The sequence below is a fragment of the Coptis chinensis genome, chromosome 3, assembly GCF_015680905.1.
Source record: "Coptis chinensis isolate HL-2020 chromosome 3, ASM1568090v1, whole genome shotgun sequence".
NCBI lineage: Eukaryota > Viridiplantae > Streptophyta > Magnoliopsida > Ranunculales > Ranunculaceae > Coptis > Coptis chinensis.
In genome coordinates, this window is record NC_141458.1 from 20,076,109 (window position 1) to 20,090,360 (window position 14,252).

Below are 14,252 nucleotides of genomic sequence, written 5' to 3' on the forward strand. Positions count from 1 at the left end.
GGCCACTTATTATATTGTCCACTCCCCATAAGCCCTAAGATCCGCTACATCATAAGTATTATTGAGTAGATCCAAAGGTTAGGATTGGTTTCTGGGGCCTCACACCACCCTAATTTGTTATATAGATATAGATATATACTAACTTGTGGGCTCGTGCATAGGCACCTGCTCTTTTGAAAATATTTAGATTTTTTTTAGAAAATTGAGACTACAGTTTCAGTCGATAATCCATTTTAATTTTCTAACAAATTGTTTTAATTAAGTTTTAAAAATCCGTTTTTTTTAATTGGGAAAGAGATCATGTTTTAATAGGAAAATAATTCTCGTTTTAATTAGATATGCTAGATTTTCCCTTTTCAATAGGAGATGAATTCCCATTTTAATAGGAGAATGATTCCCGCTTTAATTAGAAGTGCTAGAATTTGTTTTAATAGGAGAGAAATTCTCGTTGTAAAAAAAGATTCCCGTTTTTTAAATAGGAGAGAAATTCCCGATTTAATAGGAGACAATGTGGAATTTTAATAGAGCTCGAAAAATACCCCTTGTAGGAGCTTTAATATTAAGACTAGCTTGTAGGCCCGTGCATATGCACCGCCTCTTTTGAAAACATGTAGATTTTTTTTAGAAAATTGAGACTACCGTTTTAGTCGCTAACCCGTTTTAATTTTCTAACAAATTATTTTTAATGAAGTTTTAAAAACCCGTTTTTTCAATTGGGAGAGACATCCTGTTTTAATAGGAGAAGGATTCCCGCTTTAATTAAAAGTGCTATAATTTGTTTTAATAGGAGAATAATTCCCGTTATAATAGGAGAGGAATTCTCATTATAAAAAAAGGATTTCCATTTTCAAATATGAGAGAAATTTAGGAGATGACGTGGAATTTTAGTAGAGCTTGAAAAATACCCCTTGTGGGAGCTTTAATATTAAGATATAGATATAGATATATAAACTGAAGAAAATAGAGATCTCATCATATGTATGATGTAAAAGACTATTATGATTACAAAGAATGTGCTATCTTGTATTACAAAGAACTGAAACCTATTGCTCTGTATCTACCCTAAGAAAAATTATCCACTGTAAACTTTTCAGTATACTCTTCCTATCTGTTCTGTATGTACTTCAGCTGGCTTTTCCAGTGTAAATCAGTGTTGCAGTCAGGATGCACCTTATAATTCTCGACTAGCTAATCCAATGGAAAGAAACAAGTGGCGGCTGTACTGTACACTTCTCTCCACTTAGATAAAAAGAGTGGTACAACTTCTTAAACCGCAGATTCTATTCCAACAGTTACCAATAGTTGGCATAGCAAACTCTGTATAACTGGATACTCCTACAAATTGCCAAATAGTGAAACAAAAGAAAATAAACCTCTAATTTCGATCAATGATTCAAAAATTCTAAACAAGTTGAAGGAAACAAACTGTAATAAAGAATATATACCTTTGTGGTTTGGTGAAAATGGCCATAGACAAAGAGCTTCGGGAGATTATGTGCCACAACACTGAATCCCCTAATACATAAGAACACACTAACAATAAGATGCCAATATAGGGGTACTGACACTGTAAAAGTTAAAGCAAGATTCTTATTATGAAATTTGAAATGATAATCCTAAAGATATTGAAAGGTCAAGTCTAGTGCACCACAAGTAAAACCTAAGTAAGACAAGAAACACATTAGACAGAATAATTGATGGTCTCAAATATCATGACTATAGCTTCAACCAATGAGTTCCTGGATCCTGACAATAGACTGAACCTGTTGCTTGGTCACAAGTACAGGAGATATTGCATTCTCCTACGTGAAATCAAGTGACAAGAGTTGCATGAAAGAATCTCTAAATCAAATGCCCACATGATTGTGCTCGAACCTATCCACCCATGCAACAATAAGACTTACACAAAATGCATCAGAAGCAACTCCAGTCCATTGTTCTTCCTCAAGTCTATGCAGTCCTCAAGCAAAGTCTACAAAGACTTGCATGATAAGTTATCCTAAACTTGAATTTTAACAAACGTGTAGGAGTCTGCCTAACCCCACTCCCCTATGGAGGCTTTGCTTTTTTTTTTAAAAAAAAATAAAATAAAATAAAAATAGAAGTTATCCTAAACTTCCTGAGCATGTGTCAAATTTGGTGCCGATGCTGATAGCAGAAAAATATATCCTATAGCCCGGGTGGGAAAATTTCCAAAATTCCTCGGTTTTTGTTAAACTTACCTCGCATGATTGCAGAGAAGAACATAGCATCTAATAATGTGAAAGAGGAGTCGAGGGGAAAAATCTTGATCTCTAGCCAAAACCTCGACCTTGAACACCACAGCACGTGAACACATTCAGATGACTCACCCTGATAGCATGCAAATACTGTAGGCTAAGTTGCATTTAAAGTACCTGATGATGCCAGGTTATCATCAATTTACTGAGTAGATGGCTGCACATTGGACTACAGATGTAGCTTAACCCTTCATTATCTTGCAGAATGGCCTCCAAAATGTGCATAGCAATCTGTATCAACATCCAGATCATCACACCAACCCAGTGGTTGTTTTAGTGCGTATTGGTAAGCGCTTCCATTGTAAAGTAAGAACCTACATATACCACATTAAACAGAGTAACAGAATATCTGTTGTATGGGTATCCAGAAGAGATATAATTATTGGGTGCAACAAAAGTCTTACACTAAAGTCATTCAGTTACTCAGTAAAGGTCTCTAGCCTTTACGAGGTAATTGTTTCCTAATAGGCATGTTTCCTGATTTCAAGGTTAGTGGTTTATGTGAGTGGGTGTGGTGGCAGTGTGGACACTATTGTATATAATCAATATGTAGGAGATTCAAACAAGTAGTAAAGGGGTGATATTATTATTGGTGTTCTAGTTCTTTGGAGGTTGATTTCCTCAAAAGTAAACCATCTCAATGTAATTCAATTTTCTTCTTCATTTTTTAAAATCAATACAGGGACGGTACAAAGAAAAATAAGGATTTGATTCAGTTTTTGCCAGAAAACTGACGGCTAGCTAGACGATTAGGTAGGCGGCAATAAACTGCTAATACCACATGTGCAAAACATCAACAGAATATAAAAACTACGTGCCAAATGTAGAAAGATATTCTCGATTTTACACTAACCACTTGCGAGAGTTCACTGCCGGCCTCTATGCTAGTCCAACATATCTCCACCATGTTGCTTTTGATAGCCCACTGAATGATCAAGGATTCTCTGGCCTTATAAAATAAAAAGAAAACAAAAGGAACTTCAGTCTCAAACTCTGAAGACATTATAATAATGTGTTATGTAATAGCTAAAATCTCGGATTTAGCTTCTACCTGGCACAATATACCGACTACAGAAAGTGCAACTGCTCGAACATTCTCAAATACTTGCGGGTACTCGTATTGGATCAGAGGTAACACAAAATTTGGCACAAGAGCTGTTTTTGCTCAGGAAGAAGAAATAAATGTCAAAGATGGTTATGACACAGAAACCATTAGTTAAATCTAACAACAACATCTATCGACACAAACTCAAATCTTACTTGTGATAAACTTTGTCCTTGTTTCACTGTTGGCAGCAATACTCTGCAATTACAAATCACTCAACGAAGTAAGAAGCAGAAGAAAATAGCATGATGAACAAGAAATACAGGTAATCTACCTGTAAAAGTGTGAGAACATTGGCAACACGCCTGGAAGATCTACCATCTACGTTCCCCTTTACCATATTTTGGTAAAACACCAACAGCTCCTATTTTACATAACCAAAACACTGTTAAATCCTCCTCCTCTTAACATTTGAATAGATGACTAAAATAAGAGGGGATAAAAAGGTCCTATGAAATATAAACCTTCAACAAGATGGTCACGGTGCAACAAGAGTTGTAGAGCAAGAACCCGGTCCTATAGTAATTATCTCGCTCTTCCTCCCAGTTCTGCCACCAAGAAAACCGCCAAATAAAAAAATGCTGAATTATTATAGTTTTGACATCACCAAAGTCCATAATACATAATCAACAGATAAATCCAAGTAAGCCAACTTGAGTCACCAACCCTTGTCATTTGAAACTAATTCCCTGCAAATGGATATTTTGGTGCATTGATTACTTTTTAGTACTAATTAAGTAAATCACACATCCACTGTTTAAGTTTGTATAATAATATAACAATGACACAAACTAAAGGTCAGCTTCTAAATAACAGTTATCTCATTACTTCAAGTCTTTTAAATTGACATAAGATGAATAGTGGAATAGGGTTGAAGTTCTAGTCCAACCCTAAAACAACATATGCAGCATTCCTCTCTTGTGCGTTTACTGAAGTAACTCAAGCAAGTGCAGGGGCAGGGCTAACCATCATTTTACCACCACCACCACAACATTGAAATCCCCAAAAAAGAGGGGACCCTAAACCCGCAATGATAACGTTTCATTCTTCCTTAAAAAAATAACCTTCTTGAAAAACCCTTACTACACAGACCGAAATATTTTAATTCAATTTCAAAGGGCTGATACCCAGATGACTAAATAAAAAAAACCCATCAGCATTATATTTTCCAGTTGAAGTAAGCAGAATGAGACAACCTAACAATGCACACCTAAACACCATTAAACCTAAGCACACCTATAGGAACACATGTACATAAACAACCCCCACTTTATTTCTAGCCAACATAGCATGGTACATTGATACCCACATAATAAATTGAACATAAACTAGAAGACTACTCAAATTAAAAACAAACCCACATTGTAAATACTAAAACAAACAAAACCCACCCTAGAGAAAGAAAAAGAGAACCTGGAGAAGATATTTGCTAAGACAATGTAGTGCATATTCTCTCATCTTCTCATCTTGAAGTTCAAGAATAAGTTCAGGTATAGCCATTGGTCTTCTCATCCATCTTTTAGTATGCTTAGTTCCACCACTTTTCCATAACTTCACTGCAGCAAACTCTGCAACAACAAAGAACAACACCAACATTATAATAAACAACCAAGAAAAAGTACACACCCAAGAGAGAGAGATATATATATATACATACTTTGGTCGAGCTTGGATTCTTGGAGTAGATTAAGTGTTCTATATTCCCAGTGTTCTTCTTCTTCTTCTTCCTGGGTTTCTAAGCGATCAGCCATTCTTTCGTTAAAAACTTTCTGGAATTCAAGTTGTTCTTTAGTTAAAAAAGGAAGAGTAGTTGTTAATGGGTTTGTTGAAGAAGGCGGAGGAGACATTGTGACTTAGAGAGAGCACAACATACAACGGAAGACTAGTTTATTAGGCAGAGAGAATGGGATTTTCTACTTTTGTACCCGGTTCTATTTCAGTAACTGCCTATTTACAGTGGTACAAAATGCCAAGATATGTTGCGGGTAATGTTGCCATGTTGGTAATCGGTAATCGAGGAGGAGAAATTGTTATTCCAAACTTATAATTTTCTAGCAGTATTTGCGTCCTTGATTATGTATTTTTAAAGTATTGTATGTAACTTGACTATTTTAACACAAAAAACCTACATAAAAAAGAACAAGATAGCGAAGTAGAACTACAATGCAATTACAATTGTTCAATCAATTATCAAGTGGTGTTTCAATTGTTAAGTGGTGTTCAATTATCAAGTGGTGTTGTTTCAATCACATGCTTTAATTTGTTCACAATACTGACTATAGTCCTAGAGAAGAAATATTTTTGCAATTCACAAATCCATTGCTTCTATTAGGAACAGTAGTGTCACTTCAATCATTTCAAAGAAGAAATTTGGTTTACTCTGATATTTCAATTATAATGACATTCTTGTTCGGTGTTACCAATATGCAACAAGTAAAAAGCGACTAACTTGGTGCTTGGTCATTCCTAAAATTACGAGCATGTATTTGAGTACTCTTTTTCGGCCCCCCATGAAAAAGGCAGGGACTAATCGTGTGCATATATACTCATGCAAAATGATGCGAACACTAACATTGTGATATCAAATTTGGCTAAGTCATGATTTTGTTCTTAACGAAGTCATGAAGTGGACAATGATACATCCTGCCTATTTGTAACATTTTTACCAGGAAGTTGTTTATCAGGAAACTGACATTTTGAATGTAAAAACAGAGATCCCCTAGCACTTCATTCGTCAGAACAAATAATTCAAGAGTCTAGCTCACTGATATTGTTATAGCTAGTTATAGTGTAGGTTCCCTTACGATACTACTGCATCAAGAGTCTACATCTAAACCTAGAGTCCTAGAATAGATACCAACTAATGTTGGAGTCAGTTGTAATGCATGGGTTAATTTGAGAAGAAGAAGAAGATATGAAAGAGAAGAAAGACTAGTTTTTATGGATTTGGATAGGCAGAGAATGGTGGTGCCTCTAATGTCTTTAAGAGAGTGCCTGCAATTTAAATGAAGCTTACTTTTTCAGCTTCAGAAGGAGAACGCATTAATATGATGATCCTCTAATATTATCATCATCTAATATAAATTTGATTTTTTTCAGAAATAAACAACTGTAGGTCCTTAGTGTAAGTGTAATGTGCTTGAACTCTTTCCATATCCAGACTGACAACAACGCTGCTGTTCTCAATGTTAATTCAATTTTTATGCACATTGGGATCTTGTAGTTTTAATATGCGTCGCCATAACACTCCACTGTAATTGGGATATTGAGAGTTTGAGCCGAAGCCTATCATATACCTCTCTCCTAATTCTATTAAGCTAATGTCCAGCTGGAAGGATAACATTGTTAATTCTGGCCACGTTACACACAAGGAATTTCTCAAACCAGGAACAGCACCAAAATCTTTAATCAAAGATATAAATGTGACAACGAAACCACATGGTACATGCGAGCGAAGAGGCTATCAGCTATTATATCCAGAAATTTTCCACTAAAATCTTTGTCCATTTGAAATCCCCGGCCTCAACTCCAACAAATCAGCAGTCTGCCATCACAAAAGTTGAACATAGGAGTATTTAAACGCCAGTTCTTAAAATACAGGCTGCTTCATTCATACGAATAGATAGAGAGTTCGATGCGTGAGGATTTCTCCAATACCCAGAATACATGTCAATCAATAAAGAAAACCAAATAATAATAGGACATACCTGAAGCCATAGCGTTATCAAGCAAGTCCTATAAGCAGCGGAACGTTGTTGTCTTTCACTCCAAAACCCTTCTTGTGTTCTCTCACAGTGGATGGAAAACTTATGAGAATCAGAATAGGGTTTGGGGTGGGGACCTCAACTTATATATTATGGGTGTATTTCTATTATAGCCCATCATGATAATAGAAATACGCTTAAGCCCAAAAAGTATCTGCACATATCGTTAAGCCCATACTCACTTTATACACGTGTCATGACTTGACACGTGTGGTTTGAGACATGTAAATGACTCAGTCATGTTACTTTAAGATCACAATTTAGTGAGTCTTCTCAATGCCACTCGGACATAGTTCGACAATCAACAATTGTGTAATGTGTATGATCTATGTAGGTACACCTTAAAGAGAAAAGTTCTAACAATCTCCCACTTGTACCACATAGGTCATAACCTGATATTAAACAATGGTGACCTTAAGAGCTCTAAATTTTATTGTCGAAATAATGAGTGACGTCTCAAAAAACACAATCTGGTCCATTGAAAATAAAAATATAGGATCACAAATGCCTTTTGCCACATTTAGCATGACTAGACCCATCTGTGGTCACAATACTAATATCTCCAACGACATAGATTAAGTATGGATGTGTAGCATGAAAATAACATGTAATGTGATCCCTGAACATGTTCATTTTCAATTGGTCCAACCTTATGATTTATAATGATGTCTTTATTCTACTTAATCAAACTTTATATGCGCAACCATAAATGAATAAGTAGATAACTTTATTTCAAAAAATAATCATCAATAGTAAACAAAATATTAATACAAACTCCCACTAAAATGAAACATCAGAAGGACTAACCACCCCCATACGAGCTACATGCTCCTTAAATGCCTTAGGTGGTAAGCCCTTAGTTAGCGGATCGACTATCCGAGATTTGTATTAACATACTCAATTGTCATATGATGATCTTTAACCCTCTCTTTCACGACAAGAAACTTGATGTCAATGTGCCTAGACTTTGACGAACTCTTGTTGTTCTTGGAATAAAGTTCTGCGGCTTTATTATCACAATAAACCGTTAATGGTTTCTCAATGAAACCCATTGCATGAAGCCCGAGTGAAATTTCTATACCACTTTACTTGATTTGATGCTTCAAAACAAGCAATAAATTCTGCTTCCATAGTGGAGGAGGCTATTAGTGTTTGTTTGACACTTTTCCATGATACAGCACCTCCAGCTAACATGAAAACATAACCAGACGTGGATTTTCTACTATCCAAGCAACCAGCAAAATCAGAATCCGAATACCCAATCAACTCAAAATGATCGGTTTTTCGGTATGTGAGCATAAAATCTTTTGTCCTTTGCAAATACCGCATCACCTTTTTAGCCGCTTTCCAATGATCCATTCCTGGATGACTTAAGTATCTACCTAGTATTCCAACTACGTACGCAATATCTGGACGCGTACAAACTTGAGCATACATAAGACTCCCTACTATTGATGCATAAGGAATATCTTGCATTTGTTCTTTCTCTAAATCGTTCTTTGGACATTGAAGCAAACTCAATTTATCACCCTTAGCAATGGGCACATCACCTAGTGCACAGTTTTGCATGCCAAACCTACTTAGCACCCTTTCAACATAAGCCTTTTGTGATAAGCCTAAAATGTCACGTGATCTATCACGATGAATTTCAATGCCTAGCACAAAAGATGCTTCACCAAGATCTTTCATCTCAAAATTCCTTGAAAGAAATCGCTTGGTTTCATGCAAAAGGCCTATGTCACTGCTCGCTAGTAGGATGTCATCAACATATAGCACTAGAAAAATAAATTTACTCCCACTGATCTTGTGATAAACACATTGATCCACATCATTTTCCTTAAAACCAAAAGAGGAAATGATGTGATCAAACTTTAAATACCACTGACGAAATGCCTGCTTTAAGCCATAGATGGATTTCTTTAATTTACAAACCAAATGTTTAGAGCCTGTGGACTCAAAACCATGAGGTTGCCTCATATAGATAGTCTCCTGAATGTCACCATTTAGAAAAGCTGTCTTAACATCCATCTGGTGTAACTCTAAATCATAATGAGCTACAAGTGCCATAATAAGTCTAAAAGAGTCTTTCGATGAAACTGGAGAGAAAGTCTCTTTATAGTCAATGCCTGCCTTTTGAGTAAAGCCTTTTGCAACAAGACGTGCTTTATATCTGTCAATGCTGCCTTTTGAGTCTCTTTTGGTTTTGAAAATCCATTTGTTAGCAATGGGTTTGACTCCATTAGGCAACTCGACAAGATCCCAAACGCCATTGTCTTTCATAGACCTTAACTCCTCTATCATGGCATTCATCCAATCTAAGGAGTGAGCACTTTGTTTGTCTTGAATGAAGGTAGTAGGATCATTTTCCATTCCTATATCAAACTCATGCTCTTGGAGATAAACTATATATTCATCTGAATTAATAGCTGCTCTCCGCTCCCTAGTTGATCTCCTTATTGGCACTTCTAATTGAATTTGTTGAGGTTCTTCTATAATAGCAGGGGCCAACTCAGGAATATTTGGTTGATCTACAACCGCATCCTGCCTAATGACAGGTGTGATCAACTCATCTTTGTGGATATTCATTAAAGGAATATCAACATGCTCTTCTTCAAAAGCAATATTCCTTTGTTGTGTGCTCCCACTATCCTCAACATCTTCATTGGAAGAGGGGCAATAAAACTTGAAACCCCTTGACCTTTCCGAATAACCAATAAAGTAGCAACTAACTGTTCTTGAGTCTAGTTTTCTTTCATTAGGCCTATATGGCCTAGCCTCAGCTGGACAACCCCAAATATGTAAATGCCTTATACTGGGTTTCTTTCCAGTCCATAATTCATATGGGGTTTTAGTTACTGCTTTACTAGGTACTCGGTTAAGGATATATACTGCAGTCTTTAAGGCTTCACCCCAAAGAGACTCTGGTAAGGTAGAATGACAAATCATACTCCTAACCATGTCCTTTAGAGTCCGATTTCATCTCTCAGATACACCATTTTGACGTGGAGTCCCTGGCATGGTGTATTGAGGAACGATGCCACATTCCTCCAAGTATCTTGCAAATGGTCCTGGATGTTGGCCTTTTCCATCATACCTACCATAGTATTCACCACCACGGTCGGATCTGATAGCTTTAATTTTCTTAGGATGTTGATTTTCAACTTTAGCTTTATAGGCCTTAAATACATCCAGTGACTGTGATTTTTCATGAATTAAGTATAGATACCCATAACGAGAATAGTCATCTGTAAACGTGATAAAATACCGTTGACCATTCCAAGAAGCCGTAGGAAATGGACCACAAATATCGGTATATATCAAGTCTAAGACACTTGAACTCCTACTGGCACCAAACTTCCTTATATTTGTTTGTTTACCCTTTATACATTCAATACAAACTTTAAAGTCTGAAAAATCAAGGGCACTAAGAACTCCATTTGACACAAGCCTTTCAATTCTTTGTTTAGAGATATGACCCAAAACGCTTGTGCCACAATGTAGAGGAGTTCTCATTAATTAATCTATGCTTCGTACCATAGTTATTAACATGCAAAGTTTCATTTAACCTTAAGTGAGAGGCATCCAAGTCTAACTTGTATAGATTATCAATCAAAGAGCCTGTACCGATAAGATTTGAATTTTGAAAGAGACTAAATATTCCTTTTCCAACTGAAGAAGTATAACCGGATTTGTCCAAACAGGAAATAGAAATTAAATTCCGTCTAAAAGACGGTACATAAACAGTCTCATCTAAATCCAAATAAAACCCAGACTCTAATTTTAATCTAAAGACTCCAATGGCCTCAACACATGCCTTATTGCCATCACCCATGTAAATGAACCTTTCGGTATCACTTGGCTTGCGGCTCCTTAGACAACCCTGCATGGAAACACTAATGTGAATAGTTGCTCCCGTATCTATCCACCAAGAATTAGAAGGTACTTCGGCAAGATTTAATTCAGAACAAACAAAACTAAATTCATTACCTGCTTGCTTTGCTTTCCACTTTATATACTTTGGACATTCTTTCTTAATGTGACCTACAGGTTTCTTACAAAAGTAACAGAAAGTAGCCTGAACCTGTTTATCTTTCGCATTCACCTGTGGTGTCGCATTATCTGCAGTTCCTTTACCCTTATTATTCCATTTTCTTTTCTTAGTGCCTGAATTGCCAATAGAGGAAGTGGCCAAGTGAGCACTTTCTGTCTTCTCTTGTTTTAGCCTTTCCTCTTCTTGCACACACTGAGCAATGAGCTCATTAAGAGTCCATTTCTCCCTTTGAGTATTATAATTGATCTTAAAGGGACTAAATTGTGCAGGAAGAGAAATAAGAATGAGGTGCACAAGGAGATCATCAGAGAACTCCAACTTTAGTGCCCTCATTTTGGCAACAAGATTAGATATTTCCATAATGTACTCTCTAACATTTCCTTTGCCAGTATACCGCATGGTGACAAGTTTGCTAAGGAGCGTACTTGCCTCCACCTTTTCCGACGCAACAAATCGGTCTGCAACTTGGTTTAGGAATTTCTTGGCATTTTCTTCCTTAGGCATTGCACCACGAAAAGTTTCAGAAATAGAGTGCTTAATTATACTAAGACTAAGGCGATTGGAGCGCTCCCACTTTTCGTAGGTAGCCTTTTCCTCAGCTCCACTATCAGCCTTAAGGTTAGCAGGCTCATCAACACGTAATGCATAATCCAAATCCATACATCCAAGAACGATTAGAACATGCTCTTTCCATTTTGTAAAGTTGGAACCAAGAAGAACCGAATACTAGTTAAATTGGCAGATATAGAAGATGTATTCACTGAAGCATAACACAAAAGATATCTCACATTACTATATATGTCATCTACTATAATGCATTGACAATAATAAACTTGAATATTATCATGCATTCATTAGTCTAAATGAAAATTAATAATCAAGTAGACAAATGACAAGATAGAAAACATTTATAAAACTTTAGTAGGGGACCTTAATGAGAAACCTAACACACCGTTATAATTCAAGTCTTTGGACAAGCATTTAACGTGTAAGTGGTTTCCTCTAAACACATAAGGCTAATCGACATATGTAAAACAAAATTAGGCTTGGCCAAACAATAAGTCTTCCTTAGGGCCGACTATTGAATGCATAAGTAACTCCTAAAATTATTTTACATATATTAATTACCTTATACCGTCACTAATCCGGCCAAAATAGTAAACTTCCTTTGGGCCGATTATTACTTGCATGGATTAAGACGCAACTATATACAATCTAATAAACTTTACCATTAAACCCAAATAAATTTTCCATGAAAGAGGCCACTTAGGCAGCGTATCACGTTGAACTTACCCAAATTTCATGGTTTAGATTGCTAATTTTAAAATGTTTGGAACATGCTATTATTCAATTCTATTAATTAACATGATAATAGTAGAAAAGAAAATTCCAATAACAAAGCTCATAAATCCAAACATGATCAAACTGAAATTTAAGTCCATCTACTTTATTGGGCCCGAAAAAACACTTCAAGTTGACTATTCATATGCCCAAAACGGACTTAAAACAAGGTATATACAACTGAAATAAGGTAATTGGGCCCAAAAAAATACCAAATAGGCCCAAAACCGGGTCAAACTAGGTCCATTCAGCATGAGTAGGACCCGGTCAGCACAAGTCAAACTTTGTTTGCAAAGTCAGACTTGGCATACATGGGTCAGACCCAAGCCTAATATAGTTTATGGGTCGAGATGGACTTTGGGCTATGGGGCAGACTTTAATAAAACACAAATTCCTCTTTTAGCGTGCTTTAGAAGAAAACAAGGGCCCAAAAAAATAATTTGTGTTTGGGATCGGTTTTAAAACTCAGAATTTTTAACTCTGACTCAAGTGAGTTGACAATGAAACTCATCGTCACTTTCACCCACAAAAGACAAACTTAAAAAAAAAACCAGACTTGATGGTTTTTCCGACCAAACTGCCGCCATTAATCCCGTTGACTGAACGATACAAAACAAGTTTTGACCGTCAGATATCATCTCTATCATCACACAACCCACCACACCAAATTTCAGCACAATCCAAAGATAGATTACAAAGATCCATGGATTTAAAGTCGAGAAAAAAAACGAAGTTTTTAACGGATTATCGGCAACGAATCAAAGCATATTAATCGAAATCCGTCATCCACCTTATGAACATGATTCTTGGATAACGAACTTGCGACCCTATGAAATCCTTTTACCGGAACAGATTCGGTGATCCGATAAAAAACGAAAAAAAAAAATATTTCGCAAACTTAACCGCATAACTTAAAAAAAAAAAAACTCGATTTTTACTCAATGTTACACAGTAATAAAATTAAACTGTATGTTTTCTTCATGATTAACATCTAGGCGACTGATACCAATTGTGAGGATTTCTCCAATACCCGTAATACATGTCAATCAATAAAGAAAACCAAATAATAATAGGACATACCGAAGCCATAAGCGTTATCAAGCAAGTCCTATAAAGCGGCGAACGTTGTTGTCTTCCACTCCAAAACCCTTCTTGTGTTCTCTCACGGTGGATGGAAAACTGAGAGAATCGAGAATAGGGTTTGGGGGTGGGACCTCCTCAACTTATATATTATGGGTGTATTTCTATTATAGCCCATCATGATAATAGAAATACGCTTAAGCCCAAAAAGTATCTGCACATATCGTTAAGCCCATACTCACTTTATACACGTGTCATGACTTGACACGTGTGGTTTGAGACATGTAAATGACTCAGTCAAGTTACTTTAAGATCACAGTTTAGTGAGTCTTCTCAATGTCACTCGGACGTAGTTCGACAATCAACAATTGTGTAATGTGTATGATCTATGTAGGTACACCTTAAAGAGAAAAATTCTAACACGATGAACTCCACAACAAGGTTAAGCCGTGCTCACGAATTTACCAATACTTTTTCCATCGGTTGTGATTCCTAGCTCCAATATTTAGGCAATGTTTGTCTCTAGGTACAATCATGTAGCTAGTATAAGTACCATTCATTGAGATTTGCGAATTAAAATTTCTTCAACTAATGAAACAAAGATGAATCATTTCTGACAGATTCTGGATTAA

At 36.2% G+C, this 14,252-nt stretch overlaps 2 protein-coding genes across 2 annotated transcripts; both read right to left on the bottom strand.

Annotated features, from left to right (window-relative positions):
• Positions 1–882: 882 nt before the first annotated feature.
• LOC147508517 (uncharacterized) lies at positions 883–4,093 on the bottom strand. The gene is made up of 9 exons (XM_086599140.1): positions 3,849–4,093; positions 3,659–3,748; positions 3,540–3,582; positions 3,331–3,434; positions 3,133–3,228; positions 2,397–2,510; positions 2,223–2,311; positions 1,446–1,515; positions 883–1,335 (listed from the first exon to the last, which is right to left on the bottom strand). Exons 1-9 carry the CDS (start codon positions 3,999–4,001, stop codon positions 1,267–1,269), a joined length of 828 nt encoding a protein of 275 aa, XP_086455266.1. The 5' UTR covers positions 4,002–4,093; the 3' UTR covers positions 883–1,266.
• A 6,822-nt stretch (positions 4,094–10,915) lies between these two features.
• LOC147508518 (uncharacterized) lies at positions 10,916–11,899 on the bottom strand. The gene is made up of 2 exons (XM_086599141.1): positions 11,136–11,899; positions 10,916–11,028 (listed from the first exon to the last, which is right to left on the bottom strand). Exons 1-2 carry the CDS (start codon positions 11,857–11,859, stop codon positions 11,000–11,002), a joined length of 753 nt encoding a protein of 250 aa, XP_086455267.1. The 5' UTR covers positions 11,860–11,899; the 3' UTR covers positions 10,916–10,999.
• Between the last annotated feature and the right edge of the window lie 2,353 nt (positions 11,900–14,252).